Raw genomic sequence first — 20870 nt, forward strand, 5'->3', positions numbered from 1 at the left:
GGCTGATTCACCAGGTGCCAATATTCTGTCTGGTAATTCACAATTGGTACTCTTCCAATTAGCAGTAGGAGACATAACCGCTAATACTGCCAGCTGCTACCTGGACTGCCTTTCGTATCTGCTGTCTTTTTCTTTTCCTATCCTGTTTGTCCTCCTGTATCTTTTAAGAGACATCCCGCAGCAAGACAACGGCATTAAAACATTCAATTAGCATTAACTGATGCAGTCACAAAAAGGGCAAGCAGCCTATCCAAGAGATAAGGCAGGGGCACAACAAACTGAGGAAGGCAGAGGTTTTGCTTGGTAGAAAGCGTTTGGGGAGTGAGGAGGAAGCTCTGAGCTAGCGGAGTGGCTGCTCTTCCTTCCCAGGGGCTGCCTTGTCAGGGCGACACAGGGGTGCAAGTGCTTCTCAAGGCACAGGTCATGACTCCCCGCACCCCCCACCCCCACCCCCCGGCCGTGTGGCTCCGGAGGACGCTGCGGGAAGAGAAGGGCCGGGCTGGCGGGGCTGGGGCACAGGAATCCAGCCCTGCAGGCCCAGGCCACTCAGCGGCGGGGCGGCCGGGCGGGCCCAGGTGCCGGCCCCCGCCTCAGGCCTGCAAAGCCCAGAAAGCGGCTGCTAGCCCCGGACGCGGGCACGCCGCCCAGTTCACCGGCTGGAGCCGCGGAGCCTAAACCGCAGGCAGACACCAAGCCCACCCTCCCGCTTCTTAGGGGCAGGTAGGGGCTGCCGGCGCCCCCCGCCCGCCGGCCAGGCCGTCGGTCGCTATGGCAACGGGCCAGGCCGCAGCCCGCCCGCCGCCTGCCCGCGCCGTGTTCCTCCCCCGGGGGCCGGGGCCGCTGCCGCCGCGGGGGCCAGGTCCGGCGGCATCGTTTCCCCCGCTCCGCTGGCTCTCTAAGGCCAGCGGCAGCCGCTGCCGCCGGGAAGGGACTCCCGCGGCGGCGGGAGGCCGCAGCCGCCGGACTGTGCCCGCGGCGGGCGGGGCCAGGCCCGGCCCCCGCCCGGCTGCGCCACCGGGGCCTGCCCAGGGTGGGAGAGGAGGAGGAGGAGGAGGAGGGACTCCGCAGCGGCAACAACTGACGTGTCCCCGCCATGGAGCTCGGTGTGATTCATCAGCGGCGGCGGGGCGGCAGCGGGGTGCAGCGCACCGTCCCCGCGTAGGCACGGCCGCGGCGGGGGCAGCCCCGGCACCGTTCTGCCACCTGCACCGCCCTCCTCCTCCTCCTCCTCCTCCTCCTCCTCCTCTTCTTCTTCCTCCTCCTTCTCCTGTTCTTACTCCTCCGCTTCCTCGCCGCCTGCTCCTCTGCCCCCGCGGCTACGCCAGCATCCCGGGGGAGGCAAGATGGAAGAAATCCTGCGAAAGCTGCAGAAGGAGGCGTCGGGGAGCAAGCACAGGGCCATCAAGGAGAGCTGCACCTGGGCCATCGGTAAGGGGCAAGGGGGGGGGCGCGGGCAGCGGCGCCGGGCTGACCCCGCGGGGGAGCGGAGCGGAACGGAACGGGGCACGGCCCGTCCGTGACCGTAGCGATGCGGAGCGGGAGCCTCCGACGGGGAGGTTTGGTGGCGGTGGGAACAGGGAGACCTCAGCAAACTTGTTGGGCGCTGAGCCTCCCGCGGGCGAGGAGGGACCGGAGCGCCCTCGGGCCGTTCGAAACGCCCGGGAGCTCCGCGCCGCTGTGGGCACAGGCTGGTGCTACCGGAGAGCATCCCTCTCCCCCGCCTCCTGCATCTACTTCGTGGGTCTTGCGAGGCAGAGAGGTGTGTCGGTAGCTATCAGTTTCTGTGTATGCTGGGGGGTGTCTTTTCTCTAAAAGACACCCCCGCTTCTGAAATCATCATAAAAAAAATCTTCAGTACAGTTTTCACTGCTGTCGGCATTTATTTTAAAAGCTGGATTGTTATTTATTTTTTTTTTGGACTGGATTCCATGAGCTCTTTTATTCATACTGTATAATGGAAATAATCATCAATAAAATGAGTTGTTCTTTTCAGGGAATACGAGCTTAGCTGCATTTCAGCGTCCATCCATTTTCAGAGATTGGCTGTGACTTGAAGTGGTTTTGATGCTAACTACCTGGAGCACTAGTCAGCAAGACCCCTAATTTACATCAGCTTAACTGTGATACTTAAAATGGCTTTGAATTTTTATTTCCCATCCATCCATAGTTACAGCAATCTGTGGTAGTTCATACCTGTTGCTGTCTTATTGCTGGCCTTTTCAGCTTGATGTTCCGCTAATTGTGTGTTATCCTTGCACAGCAGCCATGCTAATATCCTCTATTCTATTGCAGTTTTAGTGTATGTTTTAGCATCTGTGCTGCCCCAGTGCTGATATGTGAAAGGGAGTTCACTGAGAAGATGGTACTTAGATGCCTTCTCACTGGGTGCCCAATGCTCTGATAGATTCATACAAATCTTTGAAGACTCAGAGCAGCAGTGACTGTTGTTCTGTCAGCTGGAGTAGGTATAAACTTCAGGATCTCTGGTTCAGAGATTGTAGCCAGATGTATTTCTATGGTTGAACTCAAAAGTTTCTTTTAAAAGCCCTGTTGTTTCCTTTTGTTATACAGAAACGTTGGATTCTCCTGATGCTACTGTTAAGATACCTCCGTATCAGCTAAGGTAAGAGCTTTTAATGTTGAATCCTGTGGGGCTGTGAGTATTTGTAAAATTGAAGTAAAAATTTCAATTAGAAGTGGACAGAGGAGAGGGCCAAATCTATGTGATTTCTTTAGTCTGCAGATATGTATATCAGGGCCGGTAATAGTGGATAATTTGCTGATGAGCCCTTGGCCTCCAGCCATGAATGAAATGTAAGGAAACCTGTTAAAATGGGTATGACTGTGTATAATGGTGATGCTTGGTTAGAAAGGAGGGCTATCTTACGGTCTGAAGAGTTTTCTTTCAGAATTACAGCCTTCAGTATAAGTGATGATGCTTCTCAGTGTGTTTGTTTTTCTTTTAAATCTAGATCAGTTTCTGTTTACTGGAAAGAAATATTCTAGAAACTGAAGGGTTATATCATCATATAGCTAGGACACTGGGTAGGAACTAAAATAATACAGTTTCTGTGCCTACTTCTTCTGTGAGAGTAAGCCTTCTCCCTTCTTCCTGCCTCCATTTGTACACCTATAAAATGGGGGAGGTGGCACTGCCCTCATTTGTAGAGCTAAATAGCTCTAGTTTTGGAGATTCTGATTGCTATGGAGAATGTAAATATGCAAAATTATTTACTGTCCCTTCTGACAGAACCATTAGGGAGCATCAAAAGAAACTAGCAAGTGCAGTGTTCAAAACAGGAGGACGCTATTTCCCACAGCTTATAGTTGTGAAGTGGTTAGGCTTGCCTTATTTGAGAGTGTAATGGGTGCGAAATGTTTGCATGGGTTCAAAAAGCACCTCAACAAATCCGTGGAAGAAATTGATTGAAGTCTGTCAGATGCAAAGGTACCCCCTTCTTGTTCAGAAGTGCTTTAGTCAGAGATCACTGAGTTTATAAGAGAGTATGGAGGAGTGTTGCTATAAATTTGGCCTCTCCTGTAGTCTTCCTAGATATCTATTAGCTGCTGACAGAGATGACGCTTTTTTTACCACAGTATTACTCTAGTGGGAGTATTTTATTTTTTTTACCTCATTACTTCTCACTGCTCCTTTCATATACACTTGGTGCAGCTTTATGCAAGGGAAATCAGGGATTGAAGAGCTAGTTATTCCAGAGCAGTCGCCAAATAGGGAAGGAAGAAGAGCAGTTCTTTTGCTGCTCTGAAGCCCTGTCAGCTGCAGTCCATAAGGGGCCTCAAGTCAGTGGGGAGTGGATGTAGCTCAGGTCTGACATGACCAGTGCCAGACACATGCATTTCCAACACAGGTTCGGCAGCTGAGAACGGCTGGATGAGTAATTCCCAGTAGCTCCGTTAGAATTAGGTTATGTACTTGGCACTGTGGTTGGAGAAAACTTGGCTCTTTATCTTCCCATTTATCACCCTTCATCTTTACAGTGTATGGTCTCTCTGTTTTTAAGTTCTATTCTCATTCCCTGTGAATTTGTTAGTTAGCTGTTCCCACGTTTCTTGCCTTTTCACTTGCCTGCTGCCTCTTTACAGATATGCCTGCCTCTTTCTCTTCTTCCTCCAGTGTTCTTAATGTTGTATTTTAGTTGGGTTTGTTTTTCCACTGTAAATCCTAATCTTTTTAAAGAAAGCTAATACCTTCACAGGTGTAGCTATGATGAAGTAAGCTCTTAACGTTAGACTTGTCAGTAACAATGTACTGAATATTACTGGACGTTTTGCCCTAGAGAATTTGAATAAAAGCTTTGGTTGTGGGGTTCTTGGTGTGGTTCTGCCACACAACCTCAGACGGTGTGGGAGATGTTGCTGTCAGAAGTACTCTGAGCTTATTCTTCCTTCTCTGATAACAAGCTACTGCCAGACTCCAGATCAGCACACTGGGCCACATCTTGGGCTAGAGTTCGCCTGCATGATGTGAAAATTAGATAAAAGTTCATCTTTGCTTAGTATTTGTTAAAGAACAGCACTGATGGCTTGGTTCCTAACAGTGTAAAAGAATAGCCTTGAAAACAGAGCAATGGCAGTAACCAGAAATACAGCCAAGGGTGCAGGATGGAGAATCCCAACTATGTCCCTTTCCTGCTTTCATCTTGATCAGGTGCAGATTGCATCATCTGCTGTAACACAGATCAGCCCCTGGCTGCTCATCCACTTTGAATCTGCCATTCACCCTTTCTCCTGTAATATTTTTGGGTGTAGTGGCTGAGACTGGAAATATGGGTTGGGATATTCCATGATACTAGGGTTAGAGTGAAGGTATGTATCGTATTTTCACTCCCTAGTCCACAAGTGGGATCTGAGATCCATAATGGTAACATACTGAAAGTGTTAAAGGCAGTGTGCCAAATAGTTCAGCAGAAGAATACATATTTGTGAGCTTTCTTCTAGAAGCAGCAGCTGAATGAGTATTTAGAGTACTTCACAGCGAGGAAAATGTCCCAACTTGTTTAGTAGGGAAGTTTGGTACGTCCTTAGAATATGCTGAATACAAGGAAAGCATATCAGCACTTCTCTACAGTATATTTGGGTAAGTTAATGAAGTAGGGCACATCTATACTGCATAAGAACGGGGGACAGATTCATGATCTGCCAAGTCCGGTTGAGATAGATACTGTCTCTCAATTTCAGAAATAGCAAATCTAGTAAGTAACCCAATCAGTATTGTTTTTATTTCTCCACAAGGCAACATCTGGCTTCCACTAGCAAGTTGTGCTGGTGTTACTGCTGTTTAACAGGGTGGCCATGCCCTTACTTAAGTCCTTTTCCTTCTGGAACTGAAGGATGAGGTCTGCTTATGAGAAGGAGAAAGCGTAAACTGCAAATTCCCCCTTTTCCCCCTTAAAAAGTAAAAGGCCATTTGCTGTTTTTGAAACCACATTTATAGATGTGTAGAGGTTCTTCATAATGTTTTCTTTTAAGACAGCGATCCTTGCATGAGAATGGGGAGGACAAGTTATCTCTTTGCCTTTCCTCAGACTACGACTAGTTGAGTTCAGAGTTTTTTACAGGTTATATCAGCTACTGCTTATGTCCATACTGTTGGGGTAGGTTACTCCTCCATTCTGGCTTGCTCCTGACCTATCCATAGCTTCCACTCTCGTGTTGGGCTTCCTGAACACCAGGCAGGCCACGTGATAGTTTCCTGAAGCCGGTGCAATTAGTTAGGGGGTTCAGCTGTAGCGTTTCTGTGTGAGCTGTGTCCAGCATGTGGCTGGTAGCCGTTTAGGCAGCACGTGCCTGCTGTGTTTGGGACCACCTGGGGTACTTGTGCCCCAAGGGAGTGCAGTGACTGGACATTCAGCCTGGAATGTCATTCTTTAATTAGTTTGATAGAGATCTGTTGGTTATATCTTCAGGGGGTTAAATGAGACTATTTTGCTGTTCAGCATCCTTTGATCTTAATTGAACTTATGAATCCAAATCCCAGTTAATAACCTTGCATATTAATTCTAGTGAGGGTCATTATTTAAATGTCTCACTTTCTGAAGAAGTAACAAATCTCCAACAAATTCAGCCTTCCCCACAGATTCCGGCCAGCTCTGCCTTGAGATAGGGAGTGCTTTTTCAGTACTTTAAATTGTGAATACACTATTAAGCCAGGGTATGGAATTGTAAAGAAGATTAAAGTGGACCAGGATGAAGATGACCTTAAGTCAGTTCAAGGCTTTGCCACAGATGTCCTGTGAATTCCTGAGAAGGGAGAGTCACGTAACCCATTGGTAATTGGTAACGGCTCCATCGTTGCCTGCCTCGTATGATGTTTGTCTCTGACAAACAGCTGTTATGAAAATTAGATATATACTAAGTGCTTGAAGAGGCTGGATGGACGACTTATAAATAATGAATTAGATAGAAGGAATTGATGTGGTGGTTTAATTGGTGAATTGATCACATGGAAAATAGCTTAAGAGAGCTTACTGTTTTCTGCCAGCAAACAATTGTTTGCTGCTAAGTTGGGCCGCGTTCACTTCAGTATTTTCAAAATGACAAGTTCTGCCTTGAGGCCAACCACCTACATTGAGCAAGCCTCTCTTCTTGGCTAATTCCTGGCCAGTTTCTCCATTGTGATTTTAGAGGCGATCTATAAAAGGTAACTGAACAGACACAAGAAAATGAGCCTTGAAAGAAAATGTTTGATCAGAGCAGTTTAATACTCCTGAGGATTATGTATGTACCAGAGAATAAAACAGGAGAGTAGACAGCGCTTGCCAGTCACGTAGTGCTTTGAAAAAACTCAGTTATACTAGAGTTTTTTGGAATGTTTTATGCAATTAAGTCATGCCTTATAGGCTATATAAAACTTAGTGGCTTTCTGTCAGCACGGACTTGGTGCTGTAAAGAGGAGGTTGGTTGGGCCTTTTGAGGGAGGCTGTGGCTTGGTGGACACTTTAGCTGTTGTGTTTTGGTGTTTCTGTCCTTACTGGAACCTGGAATCTTATGTACAGAATATCTTACTACATCCCTGCCATTCTTCATTAGGAAATAGTTTTTTATTATCCTAAAGAGACTTTCTCATAGTTTTAAGGCATTTCGTGTAACTTCCAGGTCTTTCTACTATCCTGTCACTCCTTTTCTTTTCTTCTGACCATAACATTGGCGAAATATGTTTTTGCCCTTTTGTCAGGGTAGCAGAAGCCTCACTGCAGACTTGAGTTTGAGCTGTTCTGTGGCGCTTGTGTGGCTGTTGTCTCTTTGCTCTCAGAGCAACGTGACTGAGTGCAGAAGATGCGTAAGCGAGATTCTCGATAGTATAAATTGCTGTTCGTGCCAGCTGAAAGTTTCCCCTGTTGACTTTGAAGTAATGGCCATGAGACGTGTTGATGAGTGGGGCAGTCTGGCATAGTAACTGATGTAATTTATATTCCTGCTTCAAAGATGAACCAGGAAGGCTTTCCAAATGCTTACTTATCTCTTCAGCTTATCTGTACACTGTGCATCCCTGTACCGAGAAGTTGCAGAAAGTCATTATAATCAAATGGAAGCACAGGCTCAAGCCTTCGAGGCATGGATTCTGGGTGCCAAATCGGAGAGATAACGTGTCTTGGCTTTCAGAGTTGCTGAGCGTTTCCGAGTCCTGTTTGTGTTGGTAGCGGTTCTTATGTTCATTACTGCAAAAGCTTGCGTCCCTGTGGCATTTCACATTGGCCTTTCAAAAATAGCCGATATTTCTGGGGATTTGAGCTGGAAAGTCAGAAGTCAGTGGTGAGCAGGGTCCTCTGTAATAACCAGTTTATATCCAGTTCTCTCTCCTGTTTGTGTCCCACTGCTGTGCTAGTTTTTGAGAGCAATTTGTGAAGTTCAGGAAAACAGTACAATGACAAGCAGTCAGGAAAAGAAGTAAGACTTAAACTTAGCTGAAATCTGAAATACCTATCCTCCTTGCATTTTTGTTTCCCGTAGTCATGGGGATGTGGGGGTGAAATTGGTAATTCTACTCTGCCATTTGTTTTTGCGTGTCTAGCTTTACATCTGATGTACTTCTGCAGAAGTAGCTGCAGCTTACAAACTCCTAAATAAAACACCATGCTCACTGATTTTAGCTTACATGTACTCAACAAATAATAAAAGCAGTAAGTGTGGTGTGATCATCACCAAACATCCAGTGCCACAGAGACTTCCAATCCACTTAGCTTTGCAGATAAGTCATCCACTTAAAGAATCTTGAGGCTTGGGATGCATCTTGGCTTCTCCATTGTGAAGAAATACTTGTGATTTCATCATCTCATTCTTCTCCCATCTATTTTTTTCATAATTTCTGTTAGTTTATTTCTACTGGGAGAGAGTTGATAGGGAAGCTGATATATATAGCAGATCCCCTGACCAGAAGAAAGGAGCAGGGAGGGAGGAATGATGGCCTCTGAGTCTTTTTGGGGAGGCTTCTTTTAGCATATCTCTCTCTATTTTAGTCTTTGTCATTTTTAAAACACTTTGCTTCCTGCTTTACTGCCTCAGCCACCTGGCATTAAGTACTTCTGTGCTTTCCTCCTGAACCTGACTGCTGGATACGTGACTCATGCTGCTCAACCATTACGGGGTTGCTATCTGGCATTCAGCAAGTGGATGCTGAGTTCCCTGGCAGGTATCCGGCCAAGAAGAGATTCTGGTGGCTGTGGTGACTGCTGAGCTGCATCTCCTCTGTTGGCAGTTTACAGGCTGGATCCAGACTTCTGGGGCCATTTATGTAGCTCATTTGGTGTTTTGAATGGTGTACATCATAGAATGGTTAGGGTTGGAAGGGACCTTAGAGATCATCTCATTCCAACCTCCGCTCTGGTCTTGATTTAAAATATTGCATTCCTAGTTCTAATGTTGGGGGGTGGGTGGGAGGAGAAGATTTGTGTTTAGAAAGGCAGTGTCACTGTCTTGATATTGTATTTGGATCTATCCGCATGTTTAATCTGGGATATGTAACTGGCCTGATGGGCAAGTATTTTTATCTCAGCAGAACTTTGCATCTGTTCTGGGACCCCAAAAGACAGCAGCATTGGAGAAGAAAGGGGTGTGTGGGGTTAGTTTCCATCATGCATGTCTGAACTCTTGCTGTCAAGACAAGATTGCAAAAGTGTTGGAAGGCCTCTAGATCTAGGAGTCCGTAAAAAACAGGGATTATGGCTCTTGAAGGTATCAAAGAAGGTTTGGTATTGTCATGGGAAAAGGTGCATGATTTCTGAAAAATTATTTCTATTACTCTTATTTGTGGATTTGTGTGGGATTTGGTTGGTTTGGTTGTTTGAACCTTAATATTCACCACTGCTTTGGGTCTTTATACCTCTTATGGATTCTTCTGAAAGCCCATTCTAGATTTGTGACCAAAGCCCCCAGTGTACTTACTGGTTTTGGCTGGGCTAGAGTTGATTTTCTTCATAGGAGCTGGCAGGATGGGAGTGCGGAGCGGCTGGGCAGGGCTGAGCTGCCTATTGGGGTTAATCCCCAACATACTTGATCTTTAAGGTCCCTTCCAACTCTAACCATTCTATGGTTCTATACAGTTACTGTGGGATGTATGTAATTCATTCAGTACAGGAATAGCACCAATAAAAGAGGAAAGCAGCCATGGTTTTGAGTGTTTGTCTAATTTCTAACAACCAATGCAACTGATACATTGCCCTAAGGGTGGAAGGATGATAATGGGGTAACAGTGTGTGTGTTTGTTTTAAACACCTGATAATTTCTAGTGCTTGCAAAGGAGAAGAAAGTGAAAACATTGGGAGGCTGTTGATAATTGCCTTAGAGAATGAGATCTGGATGGGCAGGGAAACCAGGGGATGGAAGAGGAGAAGTGGCACTGAAACTGAGAGGACTGTTTTCCTACTGAATGAGGCTTGATTCTGCTGTGCTCTTGGTGTGATGCTGTGCAAGTCATGGCTTTTCTTTGTTTGGAAAATGAAGGGGTGAGTGGGAATAATAAGTGTCTTTTCTCACAGTTCTTTTGTTTACATTCTATGAAAAGTAACAAAGCTGCAGGAAATACACTACCTTTGGTTTCTTTGAATGTTTGTTTGCTTAAGAAATTGAATATGCTAAGGTGCAGTGAGTATAAAATTACATAATGCATTGCAAATGTGGGGATATTTTTAACAACCATCCCTTAGGTCTGTCAAGATTTAGCATTGCACTGCTGTGAAAGCTGAATGGAATTGCAGATTGCAGCATTAACCTTCAAAATGTAACTAGTAATGACCAGAAATACACTTCATCCTCCCATTTCTCCATCAACCTGTTTTGTAAGTAACTCTAGGCCATCCAGCTGTAAGGGAGAAAATAAAGTTGTTTGCAAGATGTCTATGCTATAGTATCTCTGTGTCTCTTCTGTCCCCTCAATCCTACCCTGTCCCAGCATTGTAAAACTTTTGATGGAAGTTTAATTCTCATAAGATGCTTTATTTGATGTTTTCAGTGTACTAAAATTTTGGAGCAAAGATGATTTCACTGGAAACAATCACAGAATCACAGAATGACACGGGGTTGGAAGGGACCTCTGGAGATCATCTAGTCCAACCTCCCTGCCAAAGCAGGTCCACCTAGAGCAGGTTGCACAGGAACGTGTCCAGGTGGGTTTTGAATGTTTCCGGAGAAGGAGACTCCCCCACCTCTCTGGGCAGCCTGTTCCAGGGCTCTGCCACCCTCACAGGAAAGAAGTTCCTCCTCATGTTTAGATAGAACTTCTTATGTACAAGTTTGTGCCCATTACCTCTTGTCCTGAAATCCTCAGCTTCTCTTTCAGGCTTACCAAATACAGGGAAGAGAGGTTTCATGGAACAGTTTGATAAGCTTTTGAAATTGTAGGCTGAGGAAGTCCAGCGTGTGCTCTACTGGAGTCCAGGAGGTATACACTAAGGATGGATGCTCTGCTGCTCACCATATCTTCATACTATGCTCAAATGATAATCAATAAAATCACCTAAATGATACGAATTGCTTTATAATGAACATTTGTGAGGTTTACACGTGTCATCAAATTCCTTAAGAGCAGAGTTAGTAAGTGGCTGTCATACCTTGTGCACAAAGGGCAAAAATCTGCTGGGGTGGATGTTCTAGGGAGAGTGATGATAACGTGTCACAGAGAGATTACACCACAGCTTTGGAGACTGGAAGCATCCTGATTATTATTTTGGCCTTGTCGGCTTTAATATCATGTGGAATCTTGTGTTGTCTCTCTCCCTTTCCTCTCAAGCAAAGGTACACTGTGTACTTATGTTTTGTGTTTTGTTCTGTTTCGGTTTCATCTTGACAACAGTATCAGGCGCCTATCTAGGAACTTTGTGTTGAAATCAAGATGTTATTAACGAGTGTACCAAAGAAGCAAATGACCTTAGAAGCGCTCTCCAGCTGAGTGACTGTGCTGAGCTACTTAATTATGATTGCATGAATTCTGTGGTCTCGGCTGCATTAGGCTGGATGGAAGATTAAATCGTTCCTGTTTGGCTTTCCTGTGAATAGAGCTATACTTCTGCTCTTACGGCAAATACAGTTCTCTTGGAAAGTATGTAAATAACAAAAATTAGAAATGCTACCGTGTCACTCTTTTAATACCAAGCAGTATTAAATTGCACTCTGATTCAACATTCCGGGTTGAAAAATTGTTGAAGTTCTAGCTAACAAACTGTATGAAGACACATTTATTATTCCTCCCTTCCTTTTCCCTATGTCATTAAGTGTCCTCTAATAAGAAACCCTTATGCTTCCCTCCAGAGGCAGGTACATTTTAGTGTTGGGTGAAGCGATTACTTTGTGTCTTGGTTTGAAAAGCAAAAAGAGTCAAGGGAAGAGGGGAATACATGAAGGAAAGAGGATGGAAAAAGGAAATGCTGAGCTGGAAGGAAGACCCAGAGGGAACTCTCAAGAGAAAGCTGGAGTCAGCAGCTTTCTCTGGAGATGAGAGAGAATCAGATACAAGAAAGAGAAGGAGAGTTAAACCTCAAGTCGTATGAAAAGAAGCCTTTCCATTGTAACTGGATAAAAGTGAAGAGTTTTGTACTGTGCGGAGAGAAAAAGAATTAGATTTTTTTTGTTTAAAAAGAAGCTGCAAGTGGTGAGGAGAAAAAACAAAAATCATAGAATAGTTTGGGTTGGAAGGGACCTTCAAAGGTCGTCTAGCTCCCCTGCAGTGAGCAGGGACATCCTCAAGTAGATCAGGTCGCTCAGAGCCCCATCCAACCTGACCTGGCTTTTAGCCAGAAATTATGAAGTTATAAGTAAAGGTAGAACCTCACCTTTACTTGTTTACTGGTTATGTGGGAGGCAAATCTCTGGAGATGGGAAACACACACACAGGTGTGTCTGTGCTTGTGAGTAGCTGGGGTAAAATCCTGGCTCTGCTGAAGCATGTCGGAATTTATATCAACGTAGTACAACAGCAGTCTCTCAGCTGGTTTTGTTGGGGTTTTTTTTCACTGCAAGACCGACTGCTTGTTCATTCTTACGTAGCGCTGTAGCACCAAAGTTGTCTAATAGTGCGTGATCATCTGTGTAGTGGTACAGCATCATAAAGATTATTTATTGTTGGCTTTTTTTTTCTTGAGAAGGAGGGTTCTAACTGGAAGACTTCAGATTTTGTCTTTTATCGTGGTGCTCGAAAACATCTCTTAACTGCTATCAACAAACTTGTATTTGCATAGAGATACAAGTTTTAGCGCTGGAGGGTTCTGTTGTGGTCATCTGGTCCGATTTCCTGCATTGTGGAGGCATGAGAACTTGCCCTACATTTATATGCTGCAAGTTCCAAACTTCTCTCTGAAAATGTAATACTCTTTGTAAGTGGGACAGTCATATTTCTGCTGTAGATAAAATTAATCATTTCTCTAGAATGTGAGCAAAGACTTAAAATCTCCTTTCTTCTTGAAGAGCTGTTGCTTGGAAAAGGGTGTATTTATTTCTTGTTCCTCTTCCAGGTTTTAAGTACTTCCATTATGAACCATAAAGTTTTTGTTGGAGTCTTTTATCAACGTTCTCTAAGCTAGCATAGGAGAAGAAGAGTTATAGGTATTTCTACTTTTATATGTACATGTGTTCATATATACACTGTCGGAATTTGTTTTATGCAGATAAAATCGTTCCCTTTTGTGTAGGGACAGTATTTTCTTCTGTTTGGTTTATGTAAGGGTAACAGAATTTTGTGAATTCATCTTTACCATTTATTTTCTCATGGTGGGCCAACTTTTCTGCTTGAGTAAGTGAGGCTGATGGAGTTACGTGCTGTGAAATTTTGTTCATTTTAAGCAGCTAAAACTGAGGAGCTTTTCTTAACTGTCAGTGTTGCTCTGACTGAAAAATGTCAGACTCTGGCTACGACTGTTATCCTGCCTAACAAACAGCATATCAGAAAATGACAACAGCCCCAAATCAAATTCGTATCTGTTCTTTGACTGGGCTGTGAATTATGCTCTGGAATGCAGATTTACATGTTGATAAGGCCCTGAATTTCTGAATTTGCTTCCCCCCTGTAATTTTCAGGGGGAAGATAATGCAGAGAGATGTCTTATTTTTAATGTCTCTTTATTTTAAATCCCATTTCTGAAAATTAATGTGGTTATCACCATTTGCATGAAGAGAAATAACTCTTACAGTGGTGACGAATACTTCATTTACAGTGTCCCCTTCCCAAAGTCAGGTGGAGGTGGAGGTGAAGGCGGGCCATGAGCCTGTCTTCCAGGCACTAACAAGGAGTTAAATCGGGCAATTTCCTATCTTCATTACCATTTTCACCACGAGAGTGACTTAATGATCCATTATTCTCCTCTCACTAAAGGCTTTTCCCGCTACAACGAGGACAGAAATATTTTTATGATCTTTTAGTTACCATAGTAATTTGTCTTGCTCTGACCTTTTTGGCAGCCTGTTTTGCCTGGCCTGTCCTAGCATCCCTTGTGACAGACCTGCAGGGAAAGAGGGAGGTTGATGAGCCACAGCAAACTCGAGCGACTAGAAAAGTCGTTGTAACCCAGCGTGGGGAATATAAAGGCTATTTACGGTCTCATGACTCATTCTGCAGTTTATGAAGTGGAGTTGGGGTAGCTCCAGAAGGACAACCTGTGCTCCTGGAGGTACTGGTCCTGGATTACGTGCTTGGTTCTGTCTCTGACCTGTTTGCAGGTTGCCTGGGACTTAGTCCAGGTACCATGGAGGTCTAGTGGGAAAACTCCAGGTAGCCTCAGTAGGAATGGGACTGAGTCTTTGTCCTTGGTGCTCTCTGCTTACTCTGTTTTGCACGTAACAAGGTCCACACTTACCAAATGCTGTTTTTTTTAATGGAGTGCCCATTAATGCAAATGGCTACTGGTTTATAGTGTCCTTAGAATACATCTTCTTATATAACTTTTTTTTTCTTTAATTGTTGTTCTGGATCAGGACAGGCAGGTAGTTGGCACTCTCTGCTTTGAAGAGAGGGTGCTGCCATCATGTTATATTCATTTGTTCAGTATTTATGTGTTCTACCGGATTTGCAGAGAAAAAGCATGATTAGGAAAGCTGTTTCATGTCTCTGCAATTACTTTCTTTGCTTACTTTCTTTTGAGAGCACTGCTGTGTGGATGTATGCAAACAATACAATTAGCGTGGATTTCAGCATATATCTGAGCAATATCCTTTTCTTCACTGTCATTGCTTCTTTACATCATCTCAACTTCTTTCTTCCCTCTGGCTTCTGTTTTCATTGCTTTGTTTCATCTGTCAATGCCCAGCATACTTTATCCTGAAGCTTTTGGTAGCTTCCCCTCCTCCAAGTCAAAGGTGCTCCTTTCCTTTCATGATCTCTCATGAGTTGGCTCATCTCATTCAGGGTTAAGTTGGTATTTGTGCCTAAAACTGTATGTATGTCCATACCTGCATGCATCGGTATGGAAACTTAGGAGTTCCAGTTTGAAATTAGTTTCTGTACAGTAGTATAAATGGAAAAAACATTCTTAAATGTGTTTTGAAGTACATTGCTGTGCACCAGATTATTCTGAGAACTTCGCATCTGTAAAATGTCTTACATGTGTAGCAGTACAAAACCGGAATGAATTGTCACTTGACAGCGTAGCACTGCAGACAGGGGAGTAAGGAATGAGATCCCGTGGTGTGGGACCACTCAAAACAGGGTGGGATTATAAAAGGGCTATAAGAGGAAACCTCAATCTCGTTCTTCATTGCACTCTTGAGACCAAATTCTGGTCTGCGTTATCATAGAATCATAGAATGGTTAGAGTTGGCAGGGACCTTAGGGATCATCGAGTTCCAACCCCACTGCCCTGGCCAGGGACACCTCCCACCAGACCAGGTTGCTCAAAGCCCCATCCAGCCTGGCCTTAAACACTTCCAGGGATGGGGCATCCACAGCTTCTCTGGGCAACCTGTTCCGGTGCCTCACCACTCTCACAGGAAAGAATTTCCTTCTAAATCTAATCTAAATCTCTCCTCTTCCAATTTAAAACCATTACCCCTTGTCCTTAACTGCATCTCCTGACAAAGAGTCCCTCTCCGGCTCTCCTGTTATCTCTCGTGCAGCCTTATTGAACCCAGTTCTTAAGTGCTAGACCTTAGTAAGGACTGACTGTGTTAATTTACATCGCCCTTTCCCGTTCTGCCTGAGGATTATCTGCCGTGTCCTTCTGTGTTCTCAGACCAGGAGATGATGCATTTAAAAGGCAGCCGAACTGAAGTGTGGAAGATGCTCGAGCTAATCAAACGTTGTGAGGTATCTCTGCAGGTGTTTTATAGCTGTAGCATGGAAATGCTAAAGATTTAATTGACTGAGTGTGTAACAAGAACAGGAAATGACACAGTGGCAATTCATTTTCTCTGAGAATACAGTGGGAACACAGGCTGCAGCAACCTCAATTAGATTTTCAGTTAAACATTTTTAGCAAGGATGGGAAGTTCAGCTAATTGAATCTGTTCTAATTTCCATCCTCCTGTTTGTCATTTTTTGCTCTTCGTTTTGGGACACGTCTCAAGAAGCAGCTCTCGTTCTTCTCTGCTCGTGGCAGTATGTGATGACAGATGGTCGGCGACACGCTGATGTGCAGGGCAGCTATGCACAACCCATAGGAGCTCCCACCTGTCTTCATTACAATGAAACTGAACTGGATCCGCTCCAGTGACTTGTGACTGCCTTCCCTTTCCCCTCTCCTCCCAGTCTTCGTCCTCTTTAATATGAGAATAAGTTTGCTCTGTGTGAATAATGCCCCCAACGTTTGTACTGGTGCATTGAACTGTAGAAAGTCTGAAAGAAATGTGGTGTTCTGCCCTGAAGAGGTGCAGATCTAAATAATCATCAGTTTTTAGCATCCCTGCAGTTAGTACTATACTTTATTGTGACTTTTTTTTTTTTTGTGTGTGTGTATGTCTGGCTGATCGAGTACCAGTTAATGCACAGGTACCTTGTTTTGGCACCTGTTGATCTAATTTCAAGCGTGAATTCTCTCCCAAAGGGTGATAGTGACAACTTCTTTTAAAAGAGAGAGTATGTCGAAGTCATAATGTAAAAGTTAGCACTTGAAGGTGCTTTGTGGGTTAGAGGTGTATTGCTGTGGCACCTCTCTAAACTAGAAAGTCCTATCGCAGTTTACCTGTGTGCTACCTGTGTCCCCAGGTCCAGGCAAAGCTGGCAGTAGATGCCTCTCTACTGGCTAGGGATGGGGAGGGACTCTTTATGAGGGAGTGTAGCGGTAGGACGAGGGGTAATGGTTTTAAATTGGAAGAGGGGAGATTTTGATAAGATACTAGAAAGAAATTCTTTCCTGTGAGGGTAGTGAAGCACTGGAACAGGTTGCCCAGAGAAGTTGTGGCTGCCCCATCCCTGGAGGTGTTCAAGGCCAGGCTGGATGGGGCTTTGAGCAACCTGGTCTGGTGGGAGGTGTCCCTGCCCATGGCAGGGGGGTTGGAACCAGATGATCTTTAAGGCCCCTTCCAACCCAAACCATTCTAGGATTCCTGTCTGAACCCTGGGGTAGTTGTTTTGGCAGTTTCTGTGGATCTGGATGATACAACACTCTATGAGGAAATACTTCCTAGATGTTCTGTAGTTCAAGCTGGTTTGGCTGCTAAACTCGCAGGTTTTAAAAGTCCTTCTAGTGAAATTGATTCCAGAAACATTCAAGAAAGGAGCTTCTGAGAAGATTGGGCTTTGTGCCTGCCTGTTTCTCAGAATATCCTGAATGAACCAAATGGTTAGCTTTTAGTTAGAAGCCTATTTTAAGATACACATGTAGTCTACTTCAGGTTCTTTAGAAATCTGCATAAATTCATGTTTCTTTTAAAAAAGGCTTCTGGTGTTATTATGCCAAATGACCTGTTACAAATTCCTATAGCCTGGGAAGAAGATGCAAATATGAAAAGACCTGCAGGTTCTCGAGAGGTCTTTGCCAAGTACAGAAGCTTGCTAGATTGCTTAACTTGAGCCATACTTTTGACTTTCAAGTCTCTAATTTATCATTAAAGGAAGGGATTGCATTTCCAAGAGCAAATAGCAGACTTGTGTCCCTTGGGATAGCTTGTGATTTGTGCTTTTTGAGGGCAAGGTAGAGAGGAAGGAGTAACAAGTGAACACACCCAAAATAGAGTTGACTTTTCAGGGTGGACGTTTAGTCCCCTCTGCAAGCAGGACCCGCTGAAGGAGTTACCAGAGAAGTTCCCCAAGGCTGAGATGGTCAGTATTGCTAATCTCCATTTAGGTTTTTTAAAAAGCAAGTTCAGGTTGTAGACTGAATTTTGGAGGGACGTTAGTAGGTTTTGGGCAGACTGTGGCAAAGCATGACCTTAGGTAACTTTGACAGTAAGTCTGAAACTCCAGTAATCACTATTGCTCTAACCTAAGACTTCTCCTTGGCTAGTTATGAAGGGAGGATTTGTGAGAGGAGCAGAATATGCACGCTAGTCTACTGCATATCTTTCATTCATACTGGAACTTGAACCCTTAGAGTTGTAGAAGTGTTAGTCAATATTTTTATTATTATATACTTTTGGGCAAATAAACTATTTATCATTGGGTCAACTGAAACTAAGTGAATTCAGGTCAAAGGCAGCTCACAGGAGCAATAGAGGAAAAACTCTTCATTTTGGTGTTTTTAGAAATTAAACGTCTTTGACTCTGCTTTGACAAGACAGGAGTTTGGGGTGTTTGAATGCATTGATGCTTGACATAGAAGAATACTTCAAATGGAACAAGCCAGGGTTTTTTTGGTTTCCAGTTGGATAAGAAAAGACTCAACTAGTTGTTTTCTGTTCCTTTTTACGTTGCATACGCTTGTATGGGGCAGAAATCAATGCAATTCCAAAAGGGCTTCTTGGGGTGCAATGCTGACAGCTGGAGAACTAGGACTCTTAAGGACAGGCACAGAATGGTTTACCATAAGCAAGTATGTCTATACAAATGCAAAAATAGACTCTGGCTGTACAAATAAGTGGCTGTTAATGATACGTGACCTAATGAAGTGTTGCAAACCTTCAGGGAGACTGCAGTTGGACACGGGCTGAGTATCTCTGATCAGGAATGAGTTTCCTGTTGACCAGCAGGATTTGCTGAAAGGTCTTGTGGTTACTGGGTGTTCCTCATATGCTGCAGCTCTTCCCTGATAAGGAGCAAAGAGAGAAGTCACAGCTCCAGGCGCTGTTTGATCACCAAATAAATGAAAAAAATCCATTATCTGAGCACTGAGTGAAAAGTATCTAAAATACTATCCTAATTAGTGATTTGTTTTAATATTAAAAAAAAAATGGTGTTATTCTGTAATCGAATACAGCTTAGTCATAGTGCTAGCACGTGCTAATTCAGCTGTAAACCAAACTCATCAGTGTACATTTGCTTTTGTCTACACCATTTCTAGTTGGAGGGAGCTAACGTGACAGGGCACACTGTACTGTAGAGGAGGCCAGACCAAAACTTGACTGATAAAAAGTGGATTATGAAACCGCTTTTCCAGCAACCTGAATATTACACTTCAGCCACTTACCTTCTGTTTAATGTTTATCACGCTGAGTTGGAGGACCACTAGTGATTTGAGAATCCCTTCTTTATGCTTTGCACATTCATGCATGCACACAGAGAGCTAACAGTTGGGAAATATTTTGTGACGTTTCAATTAAAAGGCCATTCTTAACAGTATGTGAAGAAATATGCCAGCTTTCTTTAGAGGGTAAAAGTGCTTCACAGAGTTGTGAAATTCTCCTTGATTACTGTATGCAAGTGTTATCTCAGTGAAAGTTATACAGCCCTGCTGGAACGTTACTCCTTTGAATACTGTTTTTTAGTTCCATTATTCCCTCTCACTCTTACTTTTTTTAATTTTCCTCAGGGAGAAGTGTCTCCTCCCTCTCCAACTGGCTCTGGAATCGAAGAGCGTGAAGCTGGCCCAACAGGCTTTAGCAGGGATGCAGGTATGGCTTTAGAGTGAGAGTGTGTTAGTTGGCAGTGGGTGTTAAGGAAATCTAGGCTTTTCTCTTGAAAAATACTACAGAAAAACTGTCTGTCCTCAGATGGATCTAACAATAATGTTGAAGTTTCTGTAACAGTGTTAAGAAGTTAGGATGAAAGTGAAGGCTGGTGATTCTGTACAAGCTTGCAATGCTTGAAAGATGAGAGGTTAATAAAGGATCCGGGAACTGCAGTCTCGATGTGTGGGCACTTTCCAGGTTTTTTTGTGCACTGAAAACAGTAGGAGTAGCATCCAGTTTGGAAGTTTATGAAATTGCGAAAGAAAACAGCACAAGCAACAAAAAGACTTGGGTTTGGCAGTATAAAAACCTCCCCTGCTCCTAAAACGTTGCGGGATTTTGCTGAGGGTGTTACTTGGAGTGGTTTGTGATCTCTCGCATCAATTACTGATGTCTGCTTTCTTCTGGACACTGGAGAAGTGGGATTGGGAAAGATGATACCAGAATGGCAGCTGATTCAAAAGATGCGAACTGTGCACTCATCATGGCACAGATCTCCCAGTACCAAAGTACAGCAAGACAGTCTTGCTGTACTTTGGTACTTTATATTATTGGATCAATTTGAAATTCGTATATAGTCACTGTAGCACCAAACACTAATAGGTTTAGGTGTAGTAGTTTACAGCAGAATTGGGCAGAGGCAGTTTTGTCTCAACCTTGTACATTGCCATTTTCTCTCTGCAGAAGCTGCTCTCTGATGAGAGGTTTGTATCCGTGGAAACAGACTCAGATGAGAAACAGTTGCTTAATCAGATGCTGAATGCCGTCAAAGTGACTCCTTCGCTCAATGAAGACCTGCAGGTTGAAGTGATGAAGGTTAGTGTTTCACACACGTCAGTGCTTGGAACAGAGGCTGCATGCCTGAATGCTGGGCTTAGCAAACAAATTAGTTGTTGCCTTGGAAATCATCACCTTAGGATAGCATTTGATTCCCTCCTTCCTGCAGGCAGGTACCAGTTGTTTTCATTTCTACTTGGTTTGTGTTTCCCTGGGTTAAACAGGAGATCGTTATATCGAGAGTCAGTGCACTGGTGGTCCCAGTTTTAGCAAACTGAAACAGGACAATTGATTCACTCTCTGGGAGTTCACAGATAAATGACTTGTAGATTTGGAAGTTTGTGTTTCTGTTGAGCTTTAGAGCTCCTGAGGTGGGCTGTGCAGGTACGTAATTTTGAATTGGTTGTGTGCAGCTGCTTTCTAGTTTGTTTGCTGTATGTTCTCTTTGTAAAATGCTAATGATGGAGCATGATTTGTTTACGCGCCAAAATGTCCCTGAACTAGTGCATAAGGGAAATTACTGGTTTGTGTACTCGGTGAAAACTTCCATTTCTAGAAGTGCTTTAGCATTCTCCTGCATGTGTTCAGAAGCTCAGCTGCCAGGAGGTACT

The 20870-nt window shown here is 44.0% G+C and overlaps 1 protein-coding gene across 1 annotated transcript in view; it reads left to right on the top strand.

Annotated features, from left to right (window-relative positions):
- Positions 1–1343: 1343 nt before the first annotated feature.
- Positions 1344–20870, top strand: part of ARFGEF3 (ARFGEF family member 3) — an 87791-nt gene continuing 68264 nt past the window's right edge. The window contains exons 1-4 of the mRNA XM_074168180.1: positions 1344–1428; positions 2572–2623; positions 19344–19425; positions 20167–20298. Coding sequence (XP_074024281.1) covers positions 1344–1428; positions 2572–2623; positions 19344–19425; positions 20167–20298 — 351 coding nt within the window. The remainder of the gene's footprint in view (positions 1429–2571; positions 2624–19343; positions 19426–20166; positions 20299–20870) is intronic.

The sequence above is a fragment of the Numenius arquata genome, chromosome 2 (genome assembly GCF_964106895.1).
Source record: "Numenius arquata chromosome 2, bNumArq3.hap1.1, whole genome shotgun sequence".
NCBI classification, from domain to species: domain Eukaryota; kingdom Metazoa; phylum Chordata; class Aves; order Charadriiformes; family Scolopacidae; genus Numenius; species Numenius arquata.